General features: G+C 38.7%; 1 protein-coding gene across 7 annotated transcripts in view; it reads right to left on the minus strand.

Moving 5' to 3' along the window:
- Positions 1 to 25318, minus strand: part of mast2 (microtubule associated serine/threonine kinase 2) — a 199709-nt gene that overhangs the window by 93880 nt on the left and 80511 nt on the right. For 5 of the 7 annotated variants that reach the window (XM_062978350.1, XM_062978349.1, XM_062978352.1 and 2 more), the window contains one exon: positions 21648 to 21679. In XM_062978350.1, coding sequence (XP_062834420.1) covers positions 21648 to 21679 — 32 coding nt within the window. Of the gene's footprint in view, positions 1 to 12905; positions 13113 to 14017; positions 15505 to 21647; positions 21680 to 25318 lie in introns of those variants that run through there. The other 2 variants (XM_062978356.1, XM_062978351.1) reach the window with 2 other exon arrangements.

The following is a 25318-nucleotide window of genomic DNA, read 5'->3' on the forward strand; positions in this document are numbered from 1 at the left end:
TCAAATGTGTTGTATAACATGATGTTTTGGTGCTTAATTTTTAAAACCAACTTTGCATACTGATAATAAAAAACTTTTAAATAATAAAAAACATTTAGATTACTATATCTACTTTCCACAACAGACTGAAGAGAAAAAATGACTATCTTTTTAATCTTTGCTGTCATTATGAACACTTTTATTCCCCCTCACCCACCTTACCCACCCACCACTGGGCCCCTTTGGCCCCTCTGCTGACATGTTTAAGGCCTTCCAGGCTGGCCCCATGCTGCTAGGCCCAAAAGAGGACGCCATCTTGCCTCAAGATTGCTCCAAAGAAAGCAGCTTCTGCCTGGGTCATTGCCAGAACTGTCCTTCTACAAAGTAAGACAGTACATTGCACAACACACTAAAGAAAAAAAATGAGTTATCTTTTCAATCTTTGCTGTCATTATGAACACTTTTATCCCCCCCCCCCCACACACACACACCTTACCCACCCACTACTGGGCCCCTTTGGCCCCTCTGCTGACATGTTTAAGGCCTTCCAGGCTGGCTTTTTCCTCCTAGGCCCCAAAGAGGACGCCATCTTGCCTCCCCAATACTGCTCCAAAGAAGGCAGCTTCTTCTACTTTTATGTCTTATACTATTGCTTGACGTTGCTTTTATGTTTTATTTATATGGTGGATGTTAGCACGTGGCTTCATGACCTTGCAAGCCACTTTGGGTCCATTGCAGAAAGGCGGGGGAGAAATATCAGAAATAAATAAATAAATGCCTCAATCGTATGTATGGTTGGAATGACCTTCTGTCGGGAGGGCTTGGATGGTGTCTTCCTTTGTGGCAGATGGGGCTGGACTGCATGACCTTCAGAGACCCCTTTCAAATCTCCCAATCATATTTATGACTGGATGGTCATCTGTCAGGAGGTCTTGGATGGTGTCTTCCTTTACAGCAGAAAGGGCTGGGCTGGATGACCTTCAGAGACCCCTTTCAAATCTAGGACTCTATCTATCTCCCAATCGGTTTTATGGCTGGATGGCCATTTGTCGGGAGGGCTTGGATCGTGTCTTCCTCTATGGCAGAAGGGGGTTCAACTAGATGGCCTTTGGGCGCCCCTTTTAACTCTAAGATTGTACGAAAGGCTTTAAACCAGGCACGGGCCAACTTGGGCCCTTCAGGTGTTTTGGACTCCAACTCCCACAATTCCAGACAGCCTACCCCATGATGTGCTTTAAGTCCTGGTGCCGTTTGAGGGATAAGCGCCCATGACCCACTCTATACCCTGGTGAAGTTTGGAGGACGATGCACCATGGACAATGGAAATTGCAATACCTTCACTCACTTTCTGAGGACATTGCAACCCCCACCAATGCCTGAACAAGACCAAACTTGGCACATAGAGCCCCCATGTCCTACTCTACACCTGGGTGCTGTTTGGAGGGGGGTGGACCATGGATGATGGGACTTGCAATACCTTCACTGGCTTCCTTAGAGCACTGTGACTCCCACCAACGATGAATCAGTACCAAACTTGGCACACAGAGGCCCCATTACCCACTCTACATCCTAGTTTGATTTGGAAGAGTTTCGACCATGGATGATGGGAACTGCAGTATCTTCACTCACTTCCTGAGACCACTGCAACCCCCACCAATGTCTGATCAAGACCAAACTTGACACATACAGTCCCCATGACCTACTATACATCCTGGCACTGTTTAGAGTGCAGTGGACCATGGATGATAGGACTTTATATGGGAGTTATAGTTCACCTGCACCCACTGAACCCCACTGACCCTGAACCTGACTAAACTTGGAACACAGGCAAACAATGCCTTTCTCAAATGACCCGGGCACCGCCGGGTCCCCAAGCTAGTTTATTATAAAAAAGAGAAGAAATAAAGAAATGAAAAACATGAATATTAAAATATTGCCTGAGAAAACACTTCTCTAGGCAACTGTAGATGCCACAAGACAATTCTGCTGCAGGTTGACCTGTGGAGGGCCTACAAATACCTAGGACGAACATATTTTTTCATTCGTAGGGTATACGTAGGGTATCAGTGCAGGAAGCAGCAAATACAGCAAATCACAAACAAACCACTCCATGAATACCTAACTTGCAGATGTGGAAGTGTGACTGTAATCTGCTTTGAACATATTCAGTAACAAAACCAAGCTTCTTTTTTACTTTCCCTATTTACATTGATCTCACTACTAAACAATGAAAACCATAATCTTAATTCCACTACAACTTTATGTTTGTTATTTTAAAACCTTGTAGTTTTTCATTTTTAAACCTCTTTAAAGTGTTGCAACTTTGTAATAATGGAAAACATAAACTTTCCCCTGTTTTAACAGATACCAGATTAAGGGTGAGATTATAGGCACATTTACCTACAAATAAATCCCACTGATATCCGAGAGGAAAGAAGTTTAAAGTGTCATATTATGTGTACCCTTTAAACCCTTTAAAATGTGCTTTTTCAGTAAACTAGCAAGTCAAAATTCATTATGTACCAAAACCAAACTATTCAAGGATTAGCATTTATAGCATGGTCACATCCTTTCAAATTCTCAATATTACAACTGCCTAGAGTATATATTAAATTATGCAGAAATAAATTATTCCATTTTCAAAATCAGTATAATGACTAATTGTCATGCCAAATATGTACATATTCTAACCAAGTGGGGAGAACATCAGTAGCAAAATACCTGTGGCTAAGACATTTTACAAAAAGGCAATCAATTTTATTTTTGTCAAATAAAATGCAATTGAGGATGAAAATAAAACAAGGGAAGAAACCTTCTACATCAAATATTCTGTCATTACGAGTACCTGGACTATCTGTTTTACCTTTATAAAAAATTAAAATTAGTTGCAAGTTTTAAAAGATGCCACAATAATCACAAATCTTGTGTGAGCCAGAAATGCAAAACTAGCACCCCAAGCAACCTATTACTCAAAAAATAAATTTCCTATTGTTGATCTGTACAGTGGAAGGAGAGTGATAAAGACGGAGCTGCTGGCTGAACAAAGAAAATGGCACTAACAAATAAATGTGACAGTAGATAAAATCATTTAATAAACTGTATAAATTATATTAGAATTTCAAGATCAATTTCTGATCAAATAAAATCATATATGAACATTGCTTGGATGGCTAAGAAAGGCATTTGAAATGTTTTCATTGAGCATTTTAATCTCTTTTTCTAATGTCAGCACCTTTTTATACTGTTCTGAATATGAAACCTGTTACTACAGGTGAATGTATGTGATTACAATATTAAAATAGCATGGACTTAAGTCACCGTTCCAGTGTCAGAGAATAAAGAATCATTTGAAATGTAAGCCAAGTCCTATCTGTGTTACAGTACTTCCCAAAAATGTAACAAATGAAAATGTAAGGCATATGACTATAAAACTGAGAGCAAAAAACTGTCAAATTTAAAATGTGTAACCCACTCTAAGAGCCTTTGTGACTGATCAGCTGGGTATAAATACTCTAAATAAGCAAATAAGGCATTGCATCACTAGTTAATTTAGGATAATAAATAAATACAGTAGAGCCCCAGTTAACCGGGTTCTGGTTAACCGAGACTCTGTATTATCTGAGGCGCCGCCGGGGGGGGGGGGGTCCCTCCCTCTCCTTCTCTCAAGCTCGAGAGGGACAGGGCGGAGGAAGCGCCCCGCAATAGTTTCATTCCATTAACTTCAATAAGGAGAAAACGGCTCTGCCCTAAAAGCAGACTTAGGGTGTACCTACACTTCAGAGTTAATACAGAGTAACATCACTTTAACTGTCATAGTTCAATGTCATGGAACCATGGGAGTTGTACTTTTACAAGGTGTTTAGCCTTCTCTGCCAAAGATCGCTGGTGGCGCACCAAATTGCAACTCACATGATTCCATAGCATTGAGCCATGGCAGTTAAAAGTGGTGACTAACTGCATTAATTCTGCACTGTGTCGTCTATGAAAGCTTATGCTGACAACTCCTGAACTGGTGCTTGGCAGCTGTAATGGTCTGGATGAGGGTGAACAAATTGAAATTGAATCCAAACAAGACAGAAGTACTCCTGTTCAGTCGCAAGGCCGAATAGAGTATAGGCTTTACAGCCGGTGTTGGACAGGGTTACACTTCCCCTGAAGACACAGGTTCACAGTTTGGGAGTTCTTCTGGACTCATCACTGAGCCTGGAACCCCAGGTTTTGGGGGTGGCAAGGGGAACATTCATCCAATTAAAACTTGTGCGCTAGCTGCGCCTGTACCTTGGGAAGCCAGACTTGGCCAAGGTAGTCCACGCTCTGGTTACATCCCGAATAGACTACTGCAATGCGCTCTACATGTGTTTGCCTTTGAAGACTGTTTGGAAGCTTCAAATGATACAATTGGCAACAGTCAGATTGTTCACCGGAGCGGCCTGGGGAGGCCCTGCTCTCAGTTGCGCCTCTTTCGCAGGCATTACTAGTGGGGACGAGAAACAGGGCCTTCTCAGTGGTGGTTGTGGAATTCTCTCCCCAGGAATATTAGATCAACCTCCTCCCTCCTGACCTTTTGAAAGAGGTCCAATCCAATAAGGCTTTATTGGCATATATAACAAGACAGCGTAAAATGCAGTGTACATTATACAATAGAAAACTTTGTGTTTGTCATACATTCAATTTGCCTTTCATTCAGAAACCTTGCCACTGTGAGGCAACAGTTAAAATCTTGAGAGTTTAAAAGCATGATTACTTTGCCTGGTTCTGTTTGATGTTTCGCTTTTGAAAGAAGTGAAAACATGGCTTTGGGATCAAGCCTTTGGAGAATAATTGTAGTGCAATAGAGGAATTTATTTATTTATTTATTTATTTCAAATATTTCTATCCCGCCCTTCTCACCCGGAGGGACTCAGGGCGGCGTACAATTGGCAACAATTCGATGCCGATACATCATTAAAAACAACAACATATAAAAAATACAACCAATTAAATACAGTATAAAATATAAAACATAAAACGTGTTCAAAATCCGTTCGTCCAATATCCTCCAACTTTATCCATATAACAATCTGGGTCATCTTTATCATTTATTCATTAAAAGCCTGGGCACAAAGCCATGTTTTTAAGGCTTTTCTAAAACTCAAAAGGGTTGGGGCTTGCCGTATATCTCTGGGGAGGGTGTTCCCTAGCCAGGGAGCCACCACCGAGAAGGCCCTGTCCCTCGTTCCCACCAGCCGCGCCTGTGAGGCAGGCGGGACCGAGAGCAGGGCCTCTCCAGATGACCTCAGGGATCTTCCTGGCTCATAGGAGGAGATACGTTCGGACAAGTAGATTGGGCCAGAACCATTTAGGGCTTTATAGGTCAAAACCAGCACTTTGAATTGGGCTCGGTAGCATATCGGCAGCCAGTGGAGCTGGCTTAACAAGGGGGTGGTACGCTCCCTGTAAGCCGCCCCAGTTATTAGTCTGGCTGCCGCCCGTTGTACTAGTTGGAGCTTCCGGGCCGTCTTCAGAGGCAACCCCACGTAGAGAGCGTTGCAGTAGTCCAAACGGGATGTAACCAGAGCATAGACCACCGTGGCCAAGTCAGACCTCCCAAGGAACGGGCGCAGCTGGCCCACAAGTCTTAGTTGTGCGAAGGCTCCCCTGGCCACCGCCGAGACCTGGGGTTCCAGGCTCAGCGATGAGTCCAGGAAAACCCCCAGACTGCGAACCTGCGTCTTCAGGGGGAGTGTGACCCCATCCAGCACAGGCTGTAACCCTATTCCCTGTTCAGCCTTGCGACTGACCAGGAGGATCTCTGTCTTGTCTGGATTCAGTTTCAATTTGTTCGCCCTCATCCAGTCCGATACAGCAGCCAGACACCAGTTCAGGACCTGAACAGCCTCCTTAGTGACAGGTGGAAAGGAGTGACAGAGCTGGACATCATCTGCGTACAGATGACACTGAACCCCGAAACTCCGGATGATCTCTCCCAGCGGCTTCATGTAAATGTTAAACAACATGGGGGACAGTACTGAACCCTGTGGGACCCCACAAGTCAATGGTTGTGGGGCCGAGCAGGTGTCCCCCAAGGACAACATCTGGGACCGACCTTCCAGGAAGGACCGGAGCCACTGCAAAACAGTACCTCCGAGCCCCATCCCGGCAAGGCGCCCCAGAAGGATACCATGATCGACGGTATCGAAGGCCGCTGAGAGGTCCAGCAGAACCAGCAGGGACACACTCCCCCTGTCCAGCTCGCGGCGTAGATCATCGACTAAGGCGACCAAGGCTGCCTCGGTACCATGTCCCGGCCTGAAGCCAGACTGTGCCGGATCTTGGTATCTACCAAGAATGCCTGGAGTTGTGTGGCCACCACACGTTCCACGACCTTGCCCAAAAAGGGGAGATTGGAAATAGGCCGAAAGTTCTCCAATTGAGTGGGGTCCAGTGATGGCTTCTTCAACAGCGGTTTGATCACAGCCAATTTGAGGCTCGCTGGAAATATGCCTTCCCGAAGGGAGGCATTCACCACCACCTTCACCCACTCGGCCAACCCCCCTCTGGCTTCTCTCACCAGCCAGGATGGGCAGGGGTCTAGGATGCATGTGGTAGCCCTCACCTCTCCAAGCACCTTGTCCACGTCCTCAGGCTGAACCAATTGAAACGAATCCATCAAAATGGGACAAGCAGGTGCTCTTGCTACATCCTCGGAGACTGCCGTTAATATGGTGTCAAAACTAGAACGGATCAAAGCGACTTTGTCCGCAAAGAACTGAGCAAATGCTTCACAGCGGGCTGCCAAGTTGTCAGGGATCCCGTCTTGGGGGGTGGGATATAACAAACCTCTGACAACTCGGAACAGCTCCGCCGGACGGTTCTTTGCGGACGCAATATTAGTTGCAAAGAAAACATTCTTTGCAGCATCTATTGCCGCGGCATATGCCCTGAGATAGAGACATAGCCGTGTTCGGTTTGGCTCGCTCGGCTTCGAACGCCACACGCCTTCTAGTTCCCTCTTCTTTCGCTTCATCGCTGCCAGCTCCTCAGTGAACCAAGGAGATGATTTAGCTCGGGTACTCGAAAGGGGACGTTCCGGAGCGATCGTGTCTATTGCCCTAGTCACCTCCTTGTTCCAGAGGGCGACCAGAGCATCGACAGAATCGCCAGCCAAGGTGGCGGGAAATTCCCCAAGAGCCATCAGGAATCCATCTGGATCCATAAGCCTCCTGGGGCGGACCATTTTGGGTCCTCCACCCCTGCGGAGGTTGGGGGGCGCAGTGATTCTAAACCTGATCAGGTGATGGTCGGTCCATGGCAAAGGAGCGATGGTGAGCTCCTCCACACCACCACCTTCCTCCCATCCTTGGCAGAAAACCAAGTCAAGTGTGTGCCCTGCTCTGTGGGTAGGGCCAGATACTAGTTGGGACAGCCCCATGGTTGCCATGGCGGCCATGAAGTCCTGAGCTGCACCAGAAGGAGTGGTCTCGGCATGGACATTGAAGTCCCCCAGCACAATGAGCCGTTGGGACTCCAGCGCCAGGCCAGAGACCATCCCTGCTAGCTCAGGCAGGGAGACTGTAGTGCAGCGGGGTGGTCGGTACACTAGCAGAATCCCTAAACTGTCCCGGCCCCCTACCCTCAGATGAGCACACTCAAACAAGGTAGACTGTGGGATGGGGCACCTGAATATGGAATTATGTGTAATGACAACCGGAATGGCCTAGATTTCGATTGCGAATAGCATGGTTTTAATAGTGAACATAATGTTTTTTAATATTTAATGTGTTTTTAATTCAATTTTAAAATGTTTATTTTAATTGTACACTGCAGTCTCTCAGTTAGTCTCTAAGATCCTTTTGCATATTGTCCAAAAGTACTTTGAGCAGAAAGGAGTCCAGTGGCACTTCAAGATCCCTAGATGTAGCAATCTCCAAAGTGAGAAAGACAATTTAGCTTCCATCTCTTTTAAGCAAAGCATTTTTCCTGCTATGCCAGTCAATGGGAAACTGGACTATTCAATTGTACTTAGGAGAATAATTTACTGCAGCGCTTTTCAAGATATCACACGTTGGGGGCTGAACAGGCTGCCAATGGCTCAGGGACTGGCATTAATCCGAGGGTCACCAATCTGAAAAGCATTGGTGTAATGGATGCCTCAGCAAACCCTTATGAGCACTGTGCTTAAGCCAGACAGTTGTATCATAATGCTATCTGCTGGCTTTCTCAAACAGTAATTATTAATGCATTTTTACAACTAAGCATATTAGTTCACAAACTGAATACTAATATTATTTTAAAACATCACTTCATTGTTTGGGTGTTAACTAAATTAACTAAAACTCCCAAGGTACCTATAATATTCACAGCTAAGTACAGTCATTGTCACCCCTTAATTTTATATAATTACTTTAATTAGAGCCGATATATTTCTTGTTAAAAGCATAAAAAATATGCTTAACATATCCTCCCAAAATTAAGATACTTAGTGACAAAATTATATATTGTAAACTAAGAAAGATACATCAATATATTTGAAACTAAGTATTAATCTTCATATTGAAAAGAGACATTTCCAAAGTTCAGCATTATAACCAGAATCCAGATAAAAATTGTGATATCTTTAAAAATGAGTGAGAAAACACAAGTATATGTGTGCTTGGAATTACTTTTGTCCTTTTATAATCTCACTGTCATTTGTGCCATTGTGTTTTATGTAATAATATGGTAGATTAATAAAATAATTACATTTATTCAGGTCTGATCAACCTCTAACTTGCACACTGCAGTGACTGAAAACACCGGCATGTTATTAATGGTCCATTCCTTGGTAATTTCTGATCTGCTTATCACTCTCTTCTTATAGCAAAACTATTCTCTGGGTGGAGCTACACTCATGTGTTATCCTTTGGTGGATATGGGACGGCATATGCTGGAGTGCCTCCAGAATAGTTTCATATTTATTCCTGCTCCTTCAGACGCAGGAAGAAGTTCCAACTGCCCAGCAGTGCTGAATCCAGTTAGGCACCACTGGATGGCCACCCTTAACATCCCCTGCAACCACAAATCCCCCATGAATGAAACATACCACTTGAAAGAGTAGGGATAGAATTTCAAATTACTGTATTATCATTAGATGCTTTCTCCAGAGCACAAAAAACCCCTAGCCTCAGTCATGTTATTCTCTATTTTCACAGTATTTTTGGATTTGTTTTTGGCTCAAAATGGTTAGTATAACTTGATAACTTATTAAAATACAGTAGAGTCTCACTTATCCAACATAAACGGACCAGAAGAACATTGGATAAGTGAAAATGTTGGATAATAAGGAGGGATTAAGGAAAGGCCTATTAAATGTCAAATTACGTTATGATTTTACAAATTAAGCACCAAAAACATGTTTTACAACTAATCAACAGAAAAAGCAGTTCAATGCACGCCAACGTTATGTAGTAATTACTGTATTCACGAATTTAGCACCAAAACATTGCAATGTATTGAAAACATTGACTACAAAAACTTTTACTACTACAAATTGACTGCAAATAAAGATAGAATTGCATAAAGTGGAACTTACAGTAACAACATTGTGGGAAATTAAATCCGTAAAAAGTTCAGTCCTTGCTGCCTAGAGAAACAGCTATGGATCGGGGCGGGAGGCAGACCGCGTTGGATAATACAGAATGTTGGATAAGTGAATGTTGGATAAGTGAGAATCTACTGCATTTGTAACTTTTTGTGTAATTGTGACATGTTGCCATTGTGAAATATACTGCTTTGAAACAGAGTCCATTATTTTGAAACACCCTGTATTTTTCTGTTTGTCTCTTTCATAACATTTTGATAGAACTGTTATTTCTCACTATCTCAAATCTGCTACCTTCACCTTTTTAAAATCCCTATCAAGGTGGATTTCATGCCACCATCATTCAATCGAAGTTATTCCTACATATATCTCCCATTTGTTTCACCCAGCAAAATCTCATATCCCCCTTTTCATCTTTAATCTGGATCTTTGCCCAGCTTTCAAACAAATCTCTTCTTCCTTCCACTGATTCTGTGGAATTTTTCCATCCCCTCTGTGCCTTAATACTCTCGTGAAGTTTCATTTAAAGCTTCTATTTTTTCATTCCTTTGCAGCTACACATTTGCTAACCATATCAGAGCTGTTTATCAGTAAAGCAGATTCCACATACCTAGGCAAATGCCCCAGCAACCCAAACATAGGCATTTGGCAGAAAACTATCATAGCAGGAGGAAGATAAGATACAATTGCCCCTACCCGGTGGATTGATCAATGAGACACTTTTTCAGTTGCATGATATATAGTAGTTTATCTAGATGTACTTTCAATATAAAACAGAGGGTAATATACACTAAAAGAAACATTCACTAAAAGACACAGACACATTGAAAAAGTCAATTAAACAGTCAGTCTACGCTGTGGTGGACGTAAACATATAGGACAGCTCATCACCACTTAGAAAAGATCTATGACCCTAGCAACAGCCACTAAGTACTAGAGAAAACAGCTCATGCAAACAGAGATATTATTAAACAAGAGGAATCCTAGTCTCTGATCGTAAACGAAGTACATTATGGTGATTTAAATTTTTTAAACTACATTACCATTTTTACATTTATTGAACATCTGAGATATACAATATCTCTAAGCAAATCTGATCTCTTTAAAGCAGGGATATTCTTTTGCCAGACACGGTAACAAGAGAACTCAGTGAGGGATGATAGCACCTGTTTGTCCACATGGAAAGGCTGACTGTGCCAAGACCAGAACAGAAAAGACATCTATACAAACATTTGTGGAAGAAACACTGACAAATTAATGCAATGTTATTTGTGGACAGTTTATTCCCTAAGAAGCGAAAGAAGCTGTGTGCTTCCTTATTTGTGGGTGTTAAGTGTATAACACTGTCGGACAGGATGAGTCAGCAACAAGCGTGATTAACTGGTATCCAAGTAAATACAACAACAAAGAATGAATTTTTAACATAAGATCAGGAGGCAGAAACAACAGTGTTTCACATTACAGAAAGTTAAGTCTGAGACACACACATGTAGAATATAAACTATGCTGCATTCATTCAGTACTTAGGAAAAGTTCCTTTTTGGATTATAATTCCCAGAATCCACTGAACATGTTGGCTGGTGTATTCTGGGGGGAAAGCATTCCCAAGCCCCTTACTCACTTGGAGACAGTCTGAACTTCTGAAATTCTAAAAACACACCATCATTAGAAAAACCCAAGCAGAGATCTATAAAGAGATTATATCACACAGCTGTTTATATAATAAATATTGGTTGCTGAATGTATATTTTAAGAAAGAATCTTTCAAATATTTCTACCTCTTAATATTCAATTTAACATTTTTTTCCTTTAATCTATGAAGAACATATTAATGCAACCCCCTTTACAGAAAACCCCTTGGCCCACCTGTCAGTAGTTCATGTGTGAAACTATATGATGTAACCTAACAAGCTGTATACATATAAACAGAAAATACTGGATGACACATCTTGGACATTTTTCCAAACAAAATATTGCAGATTTATTCAATGTACTCAAGGTATACATGAATGTTTGGACATAGCCCTTTCAATGCAATGTGTATTCACTGTGATATGATGTGCATTCAAATGAAGATATAATTTCTCTCTAAATAATTTCAGCTATAATTTAAGAATAAAATGTAAGGTGTATGTATCTTGTTCAAAAGAATTTACAAATGACAAAAAAGCTATACAATATTAATTCACGAAATTATTTTTTAAGCTTACTCAATAACTGAAGTTCTATGGAAGACGTGCAAACACAAATACAAAATAGCAATACAACAATGTCAGATAACAGCACAATAAAACCAGAAGAAGTACATAATAAAACTTTAAAACAATAACAGATACAAAATAGTGCACATATCCTAAACCAATAAAAACTTGTCATAGGAAACTATTCCTTAGATCTGCATGTACTGAATTGAATGGAGGGGGTAAACATTCCCAACGGAGAGCCTGCCCAAAATGTTTTTCTGCCTGAGATGAAGATAACACTCCTTCACTGCACATGAGAGTTGACTACATAACACATATAGCTTCCTACTTCATACCACTTTTTCATCACTCCTTCAGATATCAGTTTGCTATCCACTCAAAGAAATGTTACAGTATGTGACAGAATGCATAATCTGAATAGAGCAATACATGTGGGAGTGTGTAAGACTGAGCTGGCTTCATCTCCACCTGACCCATCACTGTGAGACATTTATGGGGTCATGACACATGGAAAAAGTGACTAAGCCAGTGTTATTTAAAATGCAACAACATTGCTGGAAATGAACAGCTGTAGCAAATATATATAAATATGGAGTTTGTATTGGCATATCAGGAAAACATTGCCAACACTGCCAACACATCAAGAAATCTGTGAAACAATAAATTAGGCAACATCTCATGTAGGCCTCCAAAAAAGCAAGCACTGCCAACTCTGGAGGAACAGAAAGGATCCGTTGCCACCCATACAAGACATCAGCCAAATAAGAAACTACTTCATTCTGCCCCTCCCAGATTGATTCTTTAGAAAGAGGAGCAGTTGAATAGCAATACCAAGTCATGACTATGATGAAAATGCATTCCTGAAAAATAAGTTAGTAGGAGGTCACATAGAACCAGTAGAGGCAACCAAAAAGTATCCTAGTAGAGAAATAGAGAGCTGCTGTTTCAGCATCACATGCAAGTGACTGAGACATCTTTCATTACAGTATTTCTGTGTATCTGAATCACTCTTATTTCCTTATTCTAAATGTTTAGTTATGCAGCTATGACAAATTCTGACTACCATAGAGAAATATAAAAGTGTAGAAAGCTATTCTTGATTCAAGCAGAAAGTTAAGCAAGACTGCATTACCAAGACATTCCCAATTTAAACTTCTCCTTACCTCCACTGAAGTGGATTGCTGTGGCAGGGGCTACCAGGGTTGCTCTGAGGATGTGGGTTGAGGTAAAATGCTAGAGGAGAGGTAGCAAGGGCACAATCAGCACTAAGTGGGTTTTTAAGATGCTGCAGACCTGGAGCAGATGTAGGAGAGAAGGCATGCTGATGCACATCACTTCCTCGGCAGTGAGAAAGGAAAGGAGAGGAGATTCTGACAAAGTACCATAATAGAAACAGTAAGTTTCAACAGTACGTTCTTGTGAAGCACTTTTCTTATTCAAGAAAGCAGAAACTGCAGATGCCAAATTACACATAACAGAGGCACATAAGTACTCTAAATAAATATAGTCCATGCAGATCATATGAGTAAACCCTAAATTACATAAAATATCAGTTAATTTCTGTTTGGGTAATCAAAATGGATCCTAAACACTAGTTTATAATTGGTGTTTCCCACTTTTCAAAAGAAAAGAAAATATCCAGTATGTCTACAATGACATTAGTTCCCTGCAGACTGCAGCTCCAGTATTTATTTCTGTAATAGTTGTTTCTAAGGTGCAAGAATCTTTGACTGTATATAGATTTCTAAATTCAGTATATTTGAAGTGCCTAAAACCATACATTAATGGGAACAATTAAGGTAAAACCTGACACTTAATTACTGACCTCAATAATTTAGCTATATTAAACATTTGACTGGTATCATAAGCTTAACAAACATAATTTTAAAATAAAATAAATCCAGAAATCTCAATGTGAACTCTATTCACTTTTTACTAATGAGTGTAAAATACAGTACTTGGGCTTTCTTATATTTTCAGTATATCCTAGATATTTTATTATATTTTATAAGATAATACATCTATTGCCTCAATGTTTAATATAGAAGATACATTTATGAATGTTCAGTAGAACATCCCTTCTGAAAAACTAAAAAGAAATAAGGATTTGTTCAAGCAGGGACTATTTTATTTTATTAATTCTATGTAAGATACTCTGGAAGTCTTTTTGGCTGAAGAGCAATGATAAACAGATTTAAACTCAAATTTTACTGTATTTATTTATTTTGATAGGTTAGATATTCAATAGAAATCTATATCCTAAAACAATTCTTACTGGATCCGTAGAGATGGCGCTCCAAATCTTTCTTTTCTTCGTTTCATCATTTCATTGGGTGAAAATATAAATCTTAAAGCCAGAAAAGTTCTATTAAATCCACCAATGAGTGTGTTGCATAGTCTTAGTGTTACCCACAGATATGGTACACTCAAATGCTGCCCAGATCTGCCGGACAGATTGTTTCAGAAGGCTTTTTTAAAAAAAGAAGGCTTCTCCAAACTTGTTTCTGGTATCTAGAAAAAACAAAGCTGTAGCCAACCAGCATGAACTCTTCAACTGAGAAGCCAAAGATAGGAACGGAACCATTTTGTTACAGAACCTGCAATATATGTCTAACTAACCCACACAGTTGCAGAACAGCAAATCACTGACAAACATTTGTTCACTTTAGCAAGCCACAAGGAAAACAGAAACCCAGAGGGAGAAAAAGAACATGAGCAAAATCTTTGGCAGAAGCCTCACATACCAACATGAAAGCTCACACTGCAAAAGTAGTACATAGTCACTGCTTTGAACCAGGCTTTGAGCAGCTGCTATTTACTTGGGGAGGGAGCCATAATCGATATTTAATTTTAGGATTTTGCACAAGTGACGGATGTCATATTTTGTTGTTGTTTTTTAAAGAAAAAGCCTTACAATCTAGATGATAAATAAAAATACTGGCACTTTCAACTAGAAATTTTTCAAGATAGAAATCTTTCTAGGATGATAACATTCCATAGAATACGATAATAAATACAATATAGGTTATGTATTCTATTGGCAAAGAGTCCAAGAATACATGGGCTCAAATGTTACAGATTTAACATACTGTTAACAAACACCTTATAAAGATATCTCCCTCCCTAAAGAAGGACTCACTCGTTTTAACTATTGAATGGCACTTATTGTTGCTGACTCAAACCTGTATCATCATATATATGCTGTTCCTCTGCAGTATCTTCAAAGCTCACCACTAGCAGAAATAAAATTATAACTTAATACCAAATGCTCACACACTTCCTTTTAATTCCAAAAGCCCTTTATTCCAAAAGCACATTCTAAACCTAGTCCTCTACAGGCAACAGCAGCAATTATGATAATTGCAACATCACAACACAAAAACAGCATTATAGGGACATTCTCCAGTTCTAGCTCTGTATTAATGACAGAAAAATATACTGAATGGTTAAAATTACACATACAAAACTGGCAAGTGGGGGATAAGAACACTTGTCTTGTTCCATCAACATTGCATATATTTAGAAAAGTAAATAAAATAGCTAAAATCATAAATATATCAAATTAATTATCAAATTAAACAATACAGTCACTGCATAAGCAATCCGATTATCCTTAAATTCCAGCCATGTATTTTAATTATACTTTCACTACAGAAAAATAATTTAAATTTAGAAAATGAAAATAATCACAAGCGGCCAGTTATTTGTACTAGCTACTTCCTAGACCTGTTTCAAGTTCTATACACAAGCTTCTTAAAAATAAAAATATAGCAATATGTTCTAGGACAAAATCTTAGAACATAAAATCATATGGAGAGTCTCATTTATAAACTACTTCATTATCATTACAAGAAAAAGTTGAGTGATTTTTTAAAAAATATTTAATCCCAGGCATATACACTTAGATGTGATGCTAGAGGAGAATTTGCCACAAAAAAACCCACACAAATGAGACCAAAAGCAAATCAAGCCTGAACTCACTAAAAGCCAAGATGACTAAACTGAAAAAATACAACTCATCAGAAAAGGCAATGGTGAAATAGAAGCAGTAGGAAAGGAGGAAGGTCACATTACAGATGGAGAGACTCAATTAAAAAAGTCACAAGCCTGAGCCTGCAAGATCTGGCAACAGAATAACTTGGAAGTCTCTCATTCAAAGAGCTGCTTTGTTTGAAGTCAACTTTATATAAATTAATAACAAATATATGTGTATTACATGGCCCTGTTACATAGCTATGTTTCCCACCCACACAACTGAAATGTAAACACGGGTGATCCAAACCAGATTGGGATATCGGCATTTGCAGGGGATCATGCACACTTTGCTTTGCACTACATTCCTTATTCAAACTCAGCTTAACTGTGACAATAAATCTGCATTGCCAAAATGGACAGAACAAAATGAATGTACAGTGGGTCTTTGGATACACTTGTATCCATGGATATCAGTGTCCACATATATTGTTCTATCATATAAAATTGTGATCTTAAATTTGATTTTGAGATGGGGGGGATATTTTCAAGTTGTCAATGGTTGAATCCATGGATATGGAGGCCTGACTGTGCTCGTATCTGACAAGGTCAATTGCAAGTACAGTGGGTCCTAAATTAAGTATGGGACTATAGCAAGGGTAAATAGTACTTAAAGGTCCTGCTATCTCCCATTCTATTCAAACTGGGGTTTCTATATTCACTCTGGTATGAAGAAAAAAAGGGAAATTTCTGCTAGCTATATCTTAAAGTATAATTGATCCTAAAACAGAGAGACAAATCACCAAATCAATGAGCTATGCCCCAGAGATAATTCTGATACTCTTTGGTATTTCACTGACTGAAATTTAACCCAGTGTAGCCCTATGCATGTCTGCAAAATGTTGTTGTACAGTTTCCAATAATACATATTTCTTGATAAAAAATGTAACATTTTTAGATCTATATATATAAAAGAGTGATGGCATCAGGGCAGTGGACAAAACAACAAAACTACAGGCCCCCCCAACCTCGAAATTTGACAACACAACCCATCATTCACGGCTCTAGGTTGATACAACAAAAAGAAAAGAAAAATAAAGTCCTGATTACAGGGAGAGGAATAATAGTTTTTATCCAATTGCTGCCAGTTTGAAGACTAAGCTCCGCCCACTTGGTCTCCTAGCAACCTACTCAGCCCAGGGGACTTAGGCCTCTTCCACAGATTATCAGATTTTAACTGGATTGTATGGTGTAGACTCAATGCCCTTCCACACAGCTATATAACCCATTTAGAATCTTATATTATCTGCTTTGAACTGGATTATCTTGACTCCACACTGCCATAAAATCCACTTCAGTGTGCATACTAAACATAAAGACAACCATACAACAGACATTCAATACCACCACTACCTCAACAATTTCTCACCAACACCACCAGACAACGCCACAGCAACGCGTGGCCGGGCACAGCTAGTTTACTAATAGAAGTAGAAAAAAATAACTCATTAGGCACCACAAGCAATTTCAAGGGTTTAAAGTATAGTCAGTAAATATCGGTGAAAACAAATTCATGGTCACAAAAAAGCAAGCATACATAGCAGACATGACAGATGTTAAGGGATTACAAGAAGAATTTTGACAGAGGGGTCAGTGCTTTTGAACTGTAGAAGAGCAGCAACAATATACAGAACTCCCCAGCACTTTATATTCATCAGTCTTCAGCAGAAAGACACCCCTAAATCTGATGTACATTTTCTTGTGTGGGCATTACATAATTTACTAGTATCTAATGTGCTAGAGTACTCTGTTGGTTTTCAAATATCTACATATCCAGCATTTCAAAAAAATTCAAACAGCTTCTTGCTAAAATCTAATTATATCAAATATGTCCCATGTGTTAAAAATAAATACATAAAATTACAAGCATTTGCCAAACTTAAAAGTTATGAAACCACTTTATGTTGCACATAGTAGCTAAAGAAACAGTAAGAATTTTCCACTCTATGGGTGATATATATAGACAAAGTAGAATTTTCCTACATAAGCTGTTCTACTGGCTTGCTATTTAAATAACACTATCCTTAAGCAAAAAGAAATGGGACAATTATTCTGCATAATAATAATAATAATAAGAAGAAGAAGAAGAAGAAGAAGAAGAAGAAGAAGAAGAAGAAGAAGAAGAAGAAGAAGTTGTTTATTTGTATCCCACCTCCATCTCCCCCAAAGGGGACTCGGGGCGGCTTACAGCAAAATCAAAATACAAACAATGATAAAATATAAAACATCAGGACAAAAACAAAAACCAATAAAAAATATACACAATAAGTTAAAAACACAACGCAGAATTAAAACATCAGTTAAAAACAATGAGGTTGCAATAGTGGATAAGCAAAGTGTACGGTGCACATTATGGGTAATAAATTCATAAATAGATAAAGTGCATAAAGTAACTATGTTTGGAGATTACCAGCAGTGGGGATTTTAATTGACATAATTTAAAACCATTTAAATCTGTTAAACAATATAGTGCTATTAATAATACAAATCTCCAGCTGCACTACTGCTAGATGAAAACAATTTCTAATTATTGCTGAAGCACAACAAAAATTCCTTGTGTGAAAATATTATTTATTTTATTTATTTATTTACAGTATTTATATTCCTCCCTTCTCACCCCGAAGGGGACTCAGGGCGGATCACATTATACACACATAGGGCAAACATTCAATGCCCATAAACACATCAAACAGAAACCGACACAGACAGACGCAGAGGCAATTTAACCTTCTCCTGAGGGGATGTTCGATTCTGGCCACAGGGGGGAGCAGCTGCTTCATCATCCACTCTGATGGCACTTCCTCATTCCAAGTCGTAAATTAGTTAAACTTGCCTCACCACTTTTATAAGTGGTACCTTATTTCCTACTTGATAGATGCAACTATCTTTCGGGTTGTTAGGTCAGCAACGAGCAGGGCCTATTTTTTATTTTTAATTGACGGGTGCTCACCCCGCCACGGGCTGGCTTCGAACTCATGACCTCATGGTCAGAGTGATTTACTGCAGCTGCTCAACAGCCTGCACCACAGCGCGGCCCCTTACCATATAAGTAAAACCAATCCTAAGTCCCCCCTGATATATTTCTGCCATTCAACCCAAACAAACTCTCCTCATACAATTCTGGTCAGCTGTGTTGCACTATCAGCAATACAGTTTGCAATTTCAAGTCCCAAAACAGAGTGTCCTATCTTTTTGGAAATAGGCAGTTATTTTTAGATTTAGATTTTTAAAGCCTTTCTCCTTGACTAAGTGAGTGATTTAGTTAAAATATTATCACTTGGAACTTTCACACATTAGGATACTTGGAACATTCTTCCTATTTCTTTAACATTGCATTTCGTGCATCTAATCCTACTGCTATTTAGTAAAGGAGAAATGCTACCCTAAGTTCAGAGTGCTTTGCCACATAGTACCCAGAAATTAAACAAAGGTCATGCTAAGCATAACTACACTACCAGAAATCCTAGAAATGGGATTACCATAAAAGGTCAGAAATAGAACTCTGATAAAAACACTGAATGCAATGATTCATTGCAGACAACAAAAGAGCAACAGGTAGAAAGAACGCTGTTCTTTCCACTGTGTACCTCAATGTAACTTGCACTGCCCACAGATCCGATGGGGTGGAGATACTCCACTGCCTAATACTAAGCCTCAAGTCTACAGTCATGCAAAGGCAAATTACACAGAGGCCTAAGGCCTCTTGCATGTCTTTCCATTCTCTCATTTATCATTTCCTAGGCAAAAAGAAAAGAAGAAACTTCCATACTGAACTGCTTCTATTGGTGAAAACACAGAAAACTGCCTTGATACAGGCCCTCCCCTACCAACCTACTATAGCACTCTTTATACAGAACTGAAGGAATTATCCATACTGTCAGGGAAGGTGTGTTTTGATGAGCTATGCTCTCCTTCTTGGCCAGATTTGACAGTCAGTCAAATTTCAAATGTCAAACTGATGAAGCTGAAAAGATTTTCCTAGCTGTTGGATCATACACCCAGTGAAGAATGAGACAACTTATCATAAATTTTACACAAGCATGAACAGAATTTCAATGCATTCCAATTTCAGTCAATAGCAGCATATGAAAAGTACAGTCCCCTCATGCAACATCAAATAGGCCAGTCAATATACATAGCATTATTTTATATTTTATAGCATTATTCTGACAAATATAGCTGAAAAGCAACTTTCAGTGTTAAAGGGAACGTATGTGGTTCAGTCTCAGTCTCCTTTCCTTTCCTCCCAAAAGCATGTTTATGTTTAGGATCTAAATTTTTAGACTCTTCACCTCTTTTAACAGAATGCTCAAACGGTTATAGTGTTACTGATTTAGTCCTCAATTTATCATATTCCTTGAAAGTATATATACAGATTATATATAAAAATGCACTTATCAGTTTCCCATGAACGTATTGACCCAGCTCGTCAGAGATCCCAATGCTGGTGTGCCATTTCCACTGCAGTATGCAAGGGAATAACGAAGAGCAGAACTCCCTTCTGAGAAGCATGAATAAAGTCCCTTTGTTTCTTATTTTATACGTATCACAATGACTATGTCCTCTTCCAAAGTTTCTATGTATATCTAGGTTGTGATGGGGATTGCTGTGCTCAAAGAAACCTCAAACTTTGCAGTAATGCAACTTTAAAAACAAATATACATAAATGAAATGGGAGTAAACTACACTCAAGGCCAAAAAGAAAATAAATGTCCACTAGATAAGCTACTGTGTGTTGAGTGTCAGCTGAGAAAGACAATCAGCAGGGAGGTTATCACTACAGATGACCTCTGCATTCTTACTTCACAACATTCTCATATGTTTCTTTTAGCAGAAATCTACTGGACAACTTCTAGCCTTTAGGATTTGTCTGAAAAAAAGCTCAATAGAAGTCATGGAGAGGTATCTTTTACAAAGATCTGCTAAAAGCACAACATCTTATTACACCCTAAGTGAGCTTTTGGTATTCCAGGTTTTTCTGTATGTCTAAAATCATTCTTTTTTCAATACATTTCCAGTAACACAACCCATACCTTTACCATCAATTAGCATTCTCATTTAGTACCGGGTCAGCAAAACATTCCTTACTATTAAAGCTAATAGATGTGATAGCTCATGCCTAATGAGAAGAAAGGCACATTATGCAATAAATTGTTACAGGAAAACTAAGAAAGTCAGGGTATCGAGGAGATAGCCAAGTAATCAGAGAGACATATTAGAGAGGCTAGCAGTCTAGACACTTCAATGTATAAAGCTTGCAAAATCTACCAATATAGAGACTTGAGAAGCACTAGTCACACCAGACAGAAATACAATGAAACCTAAAGAAGATACTGACAATATTTATTTCAATATTAGAAATTCAAGCCAGTGCCTCAAAAATAAAATGAAAGAAAAAGGGAAAAGCAGGGGGACATAAGTATTCAGATAGTGATTTGCAATTATAATACACTTTTTCATTCTCATTCTAGGATTAGGCAGAAGATTCACTTACTTCTCAATAATCCAACTAGAAAGAGAGTTTTATGTTATCAATGAACAACCATATTGGCCTGTAATCCTAAAATCATGAATCAGCACAAAATGTCTTTCCTACTAAAATTAAAGACCACAAGATACATAAAAATGTAAATGCTAGCATTCTAACAGTCTGCCTTACTTCCTATTCCATCACAACTGCAATTCCACAGTACCATATATGGTTGTGGAGAGTGGCCACATGCAGCAGAACTTATTTATACTAATTATCTCATAATGGAAAAATATTTGTGGCATATGTTTTATCTTCTCTTCCTATAAAAGATCTTAAAGATTCAAAACCAGCATTTTTGATAGTTCAAGCTGATATCAAAAGAACAAAACATTATACTCACAAACTTCCTCTTCTGGGGAGACTAAGTTCCTTCTGGAGAAGAAAAACACAAAGAACTAATTAGTAACAGATAAGGACATATGGCTAGCAAGAATATATAAATATGCCAAATTATACCTTTATGAAAATATGAGATTTGCAAAGCCTGCTGTTGTGCAGGTAACCATACTATAATTCCATCATCACCACCCATGACTCTAAATATAATAATTACCTCTTTTATGTTTATAATCAAATGGTTTATTAGAAACACTAATAGGTAAGAACAGCTCATCTCTGGTTCAGTAGTATGGGCAAAGGTGGGGAACCCATTGTCCTCAATTCACATATGCTTTCCTACTCCTGGTATACATCAATATAAACTATGTCAGAGAATGTAGCTAGCTTAGTAAAATTAGCATTGTTTTCATGATACTTTATAGTTACATATTTAGACCACCCATGTATCACAAAGAGGATACATTTCTAGGTCGCCTAAATCCCGCCATCACATATATACTGCTGGGAAATGAGAAGAGGCTTCCTCCCTATAACCAAGAAAGAGATATATAGTTTATACAGACTGTCCACATATATGTTGTCAAAGGCTTTCATGGCTGGAATCACTGGGTTGCTGTGAGTATTTCGGGCTGTGTGGGCATGTTGCAGCCTGCTCATGGCTACTCATGCTATTCAAGTTGCAAACTGTAACATTCACACTTGCTTTAAACAGACAAGGGTTCTTTCTCCAACCCGGGACATTCCACAGATATATAGACATATATAGATATATATACACACCCCACTTGCTTCATTGCCAACAGAACATCTGAAGATGCCAGCCACAGATGCAGGCAAAACATCAGGAGAGAATGATGCTGGAACAAGGCTATACAGCCCGAGAAACTCACAACAACCCTGTCCACATATACGTAATGTTATAAGGAGCCCAAGATAATATTACAAGGGTTAAATGAAAAGTAATGCCTCCACCTTCGTAACTCCTCAACAGATGGCTGTACAAGTATGCAGCAGGTACTGGCTTGTTCCGTAGACTCTGCATCATTGGGTAAGTTTAAAGATGTTGAGGTGGGAACATCTGACTTGCATGACAGCAATCACCAAGTTTCACAAGCAACAGGTTGACAGATTTATTCAGGACGATCGTCATATCACTCAAAGAGAAATTTCAAGCATAATCGGCATTTCACAAGAACGTGTGGGTCACATTATTGCTTTGCTTGGCTATCAGAAGATCTTTGCATGATGGGTACTGTGAGATGCTGGTTGCGGAAACAGACTGTCGACTTCTTCTGTGACAGCTTCAGAAAACTTGTTCATCATTAGCAGAAATGTATCCAATTGTCTGGTGATTATGTGGAAAAGTGAATAGCGGTAGTTAAAGAGCATATTCTAAGGATTATTTCTGCGTTTGATTTATTAAAATATTCCTATCCAAACCGAAGTAACAAAGGTGGAGGCATTACTTTTCATTCAACCCTCGTATTATAGCTCTCCTTAGACATTTTTAGTGATTAGTATTATTCTGGACAAAACTTTGGATGTGTTTAGATTTCAGATATGATGATGATGATTATGATGATGATTATTATTATTATTATTATGTATACCCCACTTTATCTCCCCTGCAAGAGACTCAAAGAAGCTTAACATAAAAACATCAGCATACAATTTAAAATATACAAATATGCAAACATTAAAACAGGATTAAATATAAACAGTATTTAAAAATTCCCAGTTAAAATCCATTAAAACATATCCAAAGTTAAAAACAGATATTGCTGTTTTAAATTTGTCAGTTGTATTTCATAATACTATTTAAATGAGATTTTTATAGACGTGTTCAAATTACTTTTTTTTTTTGGCTGAAAGACATTATAGAAATAAATTACAGTATAGCCTACTTCAAAAACCTAAGAACCCTTTTACAGCAAAGTGTCAACTCCTCTAGTGCTACACACACACACACACACACATATATATATATCTCTCTCAAAGAGTACCTAGGAGACTTATTACTCAGTAATCAGTTCTTGTTTTAGATGATATAGACAGTCATCTTTAAAAGGGTAAAAATAAAACAGACTGGACAAACTTCATAAAATTCTTGATAAAAAGAAGAATGGACTTCACGATAGACTTATCTACAATATAAAACGGTTTAAGCGAAAAGAGACTAAGGGAAAATACCAATATGTAATCAACGAAAGAGAAAACTCCGAGGTCAAGACGGGAAGTCAACAAAAAAAATTAATTTTTTTTCTTTTTTTTCTTCTTTCTATTTTTTCTTTCTTTCTTTCTTCACCCCCCCCCCCTCCGTTTTTCTCTCTTCACCTACTTTCAGAACCCTTTCACCTCCCTCACTTTCCTATCAATATATTGTTCCACCACTTTCGATGTATTATGTTTCTTTACAAAATAAAAAATAATGAGCACGATAAAAAAAAGATAGTCATCTAACCATCACAGAATGGAGATACTTGTTATTAACTATAAGCCAAACGCGATATCCAAAATTATTCAAATGCTGTATTCCATCATTGTACTCTCACTTGACTTTAGCCAATGGTTTGCTGACCGAAATAAAGGCTACTGACTGACTGACTAATTGATATAGATAGATAGACAGTCCCCAAGTTGCAAACAAGATAGGTTCTGTATATTTGCTCTTAAGTTGAATGTGTTTGTAAGTCGGAACAGGTACATTTTCTAAGTGTAACTCCAAGCTTGTGTGTGCATGTGTTGTGTGTGTGTGTGTATATACACACACACACGCATATATATACTTTGGATAGCATAGGGAAGGTTTAACATTCTTGTGACATTTGTTTTGCTGTCTCTGCCCCTGTTCAAAAATTTTCACTTCATTTTCTGTCCCTGTGATAATTGAATTTTGGAAAATTTGCCGTGTTGAGGAAACAAGGATCAGGGATAAAGCTTCAGTGGAAAAACAATTTTGCCATGATAACTCTTTCAGGAGTGTATTTCCCTTCCTAGAGGTAGATTTCTCTCACTTTCTGTTGTCTCACCCTTGTTCTTATCTATGAATCATTGTAAATCAGATGTTTCTTGGGGGCTGCCTGTATACACCTATATAATGTGTCGAAATATGCTTACTATTTGCATTTCTGATCAACGTTTGTAATAGAGGTGTGCAAATGTTCATTTTAAATTAGTTTTTCTAATCGAATTTGTTAAGTTCAGGCGTACGAATTGATATTAAAAACATGCAGGGAAGGTGGGGAATTTAGAAATTGAAACACTCACCAATCATTTTCATTGAGATTCTATAACATTCAGATGCCTTCCAAGGTCAGCTTAATTTTGAGTATAAGCATTAAGCAACTTTGGTAAAGCCAAGAGAATATCAAGTGTTTTAAAAACCAATCCTTTTTCTTTGGCCCAATCACCATAAGGAAGGAACTGGAGGTGGGACTAGCAAAGTTAATAGGCAGAAGAATGAGAACACAGCAAGCTTAAAAATGTTGTTTGGTAAGGTGAAACCCCCTGTGGCAGATAATGCAAAAGGTCCTGCCCTAAACTACATTTCCCAAAATGCAGTTCTCAGCATCAGAAAACTTGTTTATAAAAAATTTGAAAATTCCCCAAAAATCCATGGATAAGTGAAACGTTCTGAAATTTGGTTTGCTAACAGTGGTAAATGTCTTCTAC

The sequence above is a fragment of the Anolis carolinensis genome, chromosome 4, assembly GCF_035594765.1.
Source record: "Anolis carolinensis isolate JA03-04 chromosome 4, rAnoCar3.1.pri, whole genome shotgun sequence".
Taxonomy (NCBI): Eukaryota; Metazoa; Chordata; class Lepidosauria; order Squamata; family Dactyloidae; genus Anolis; species Anolis carolinensis.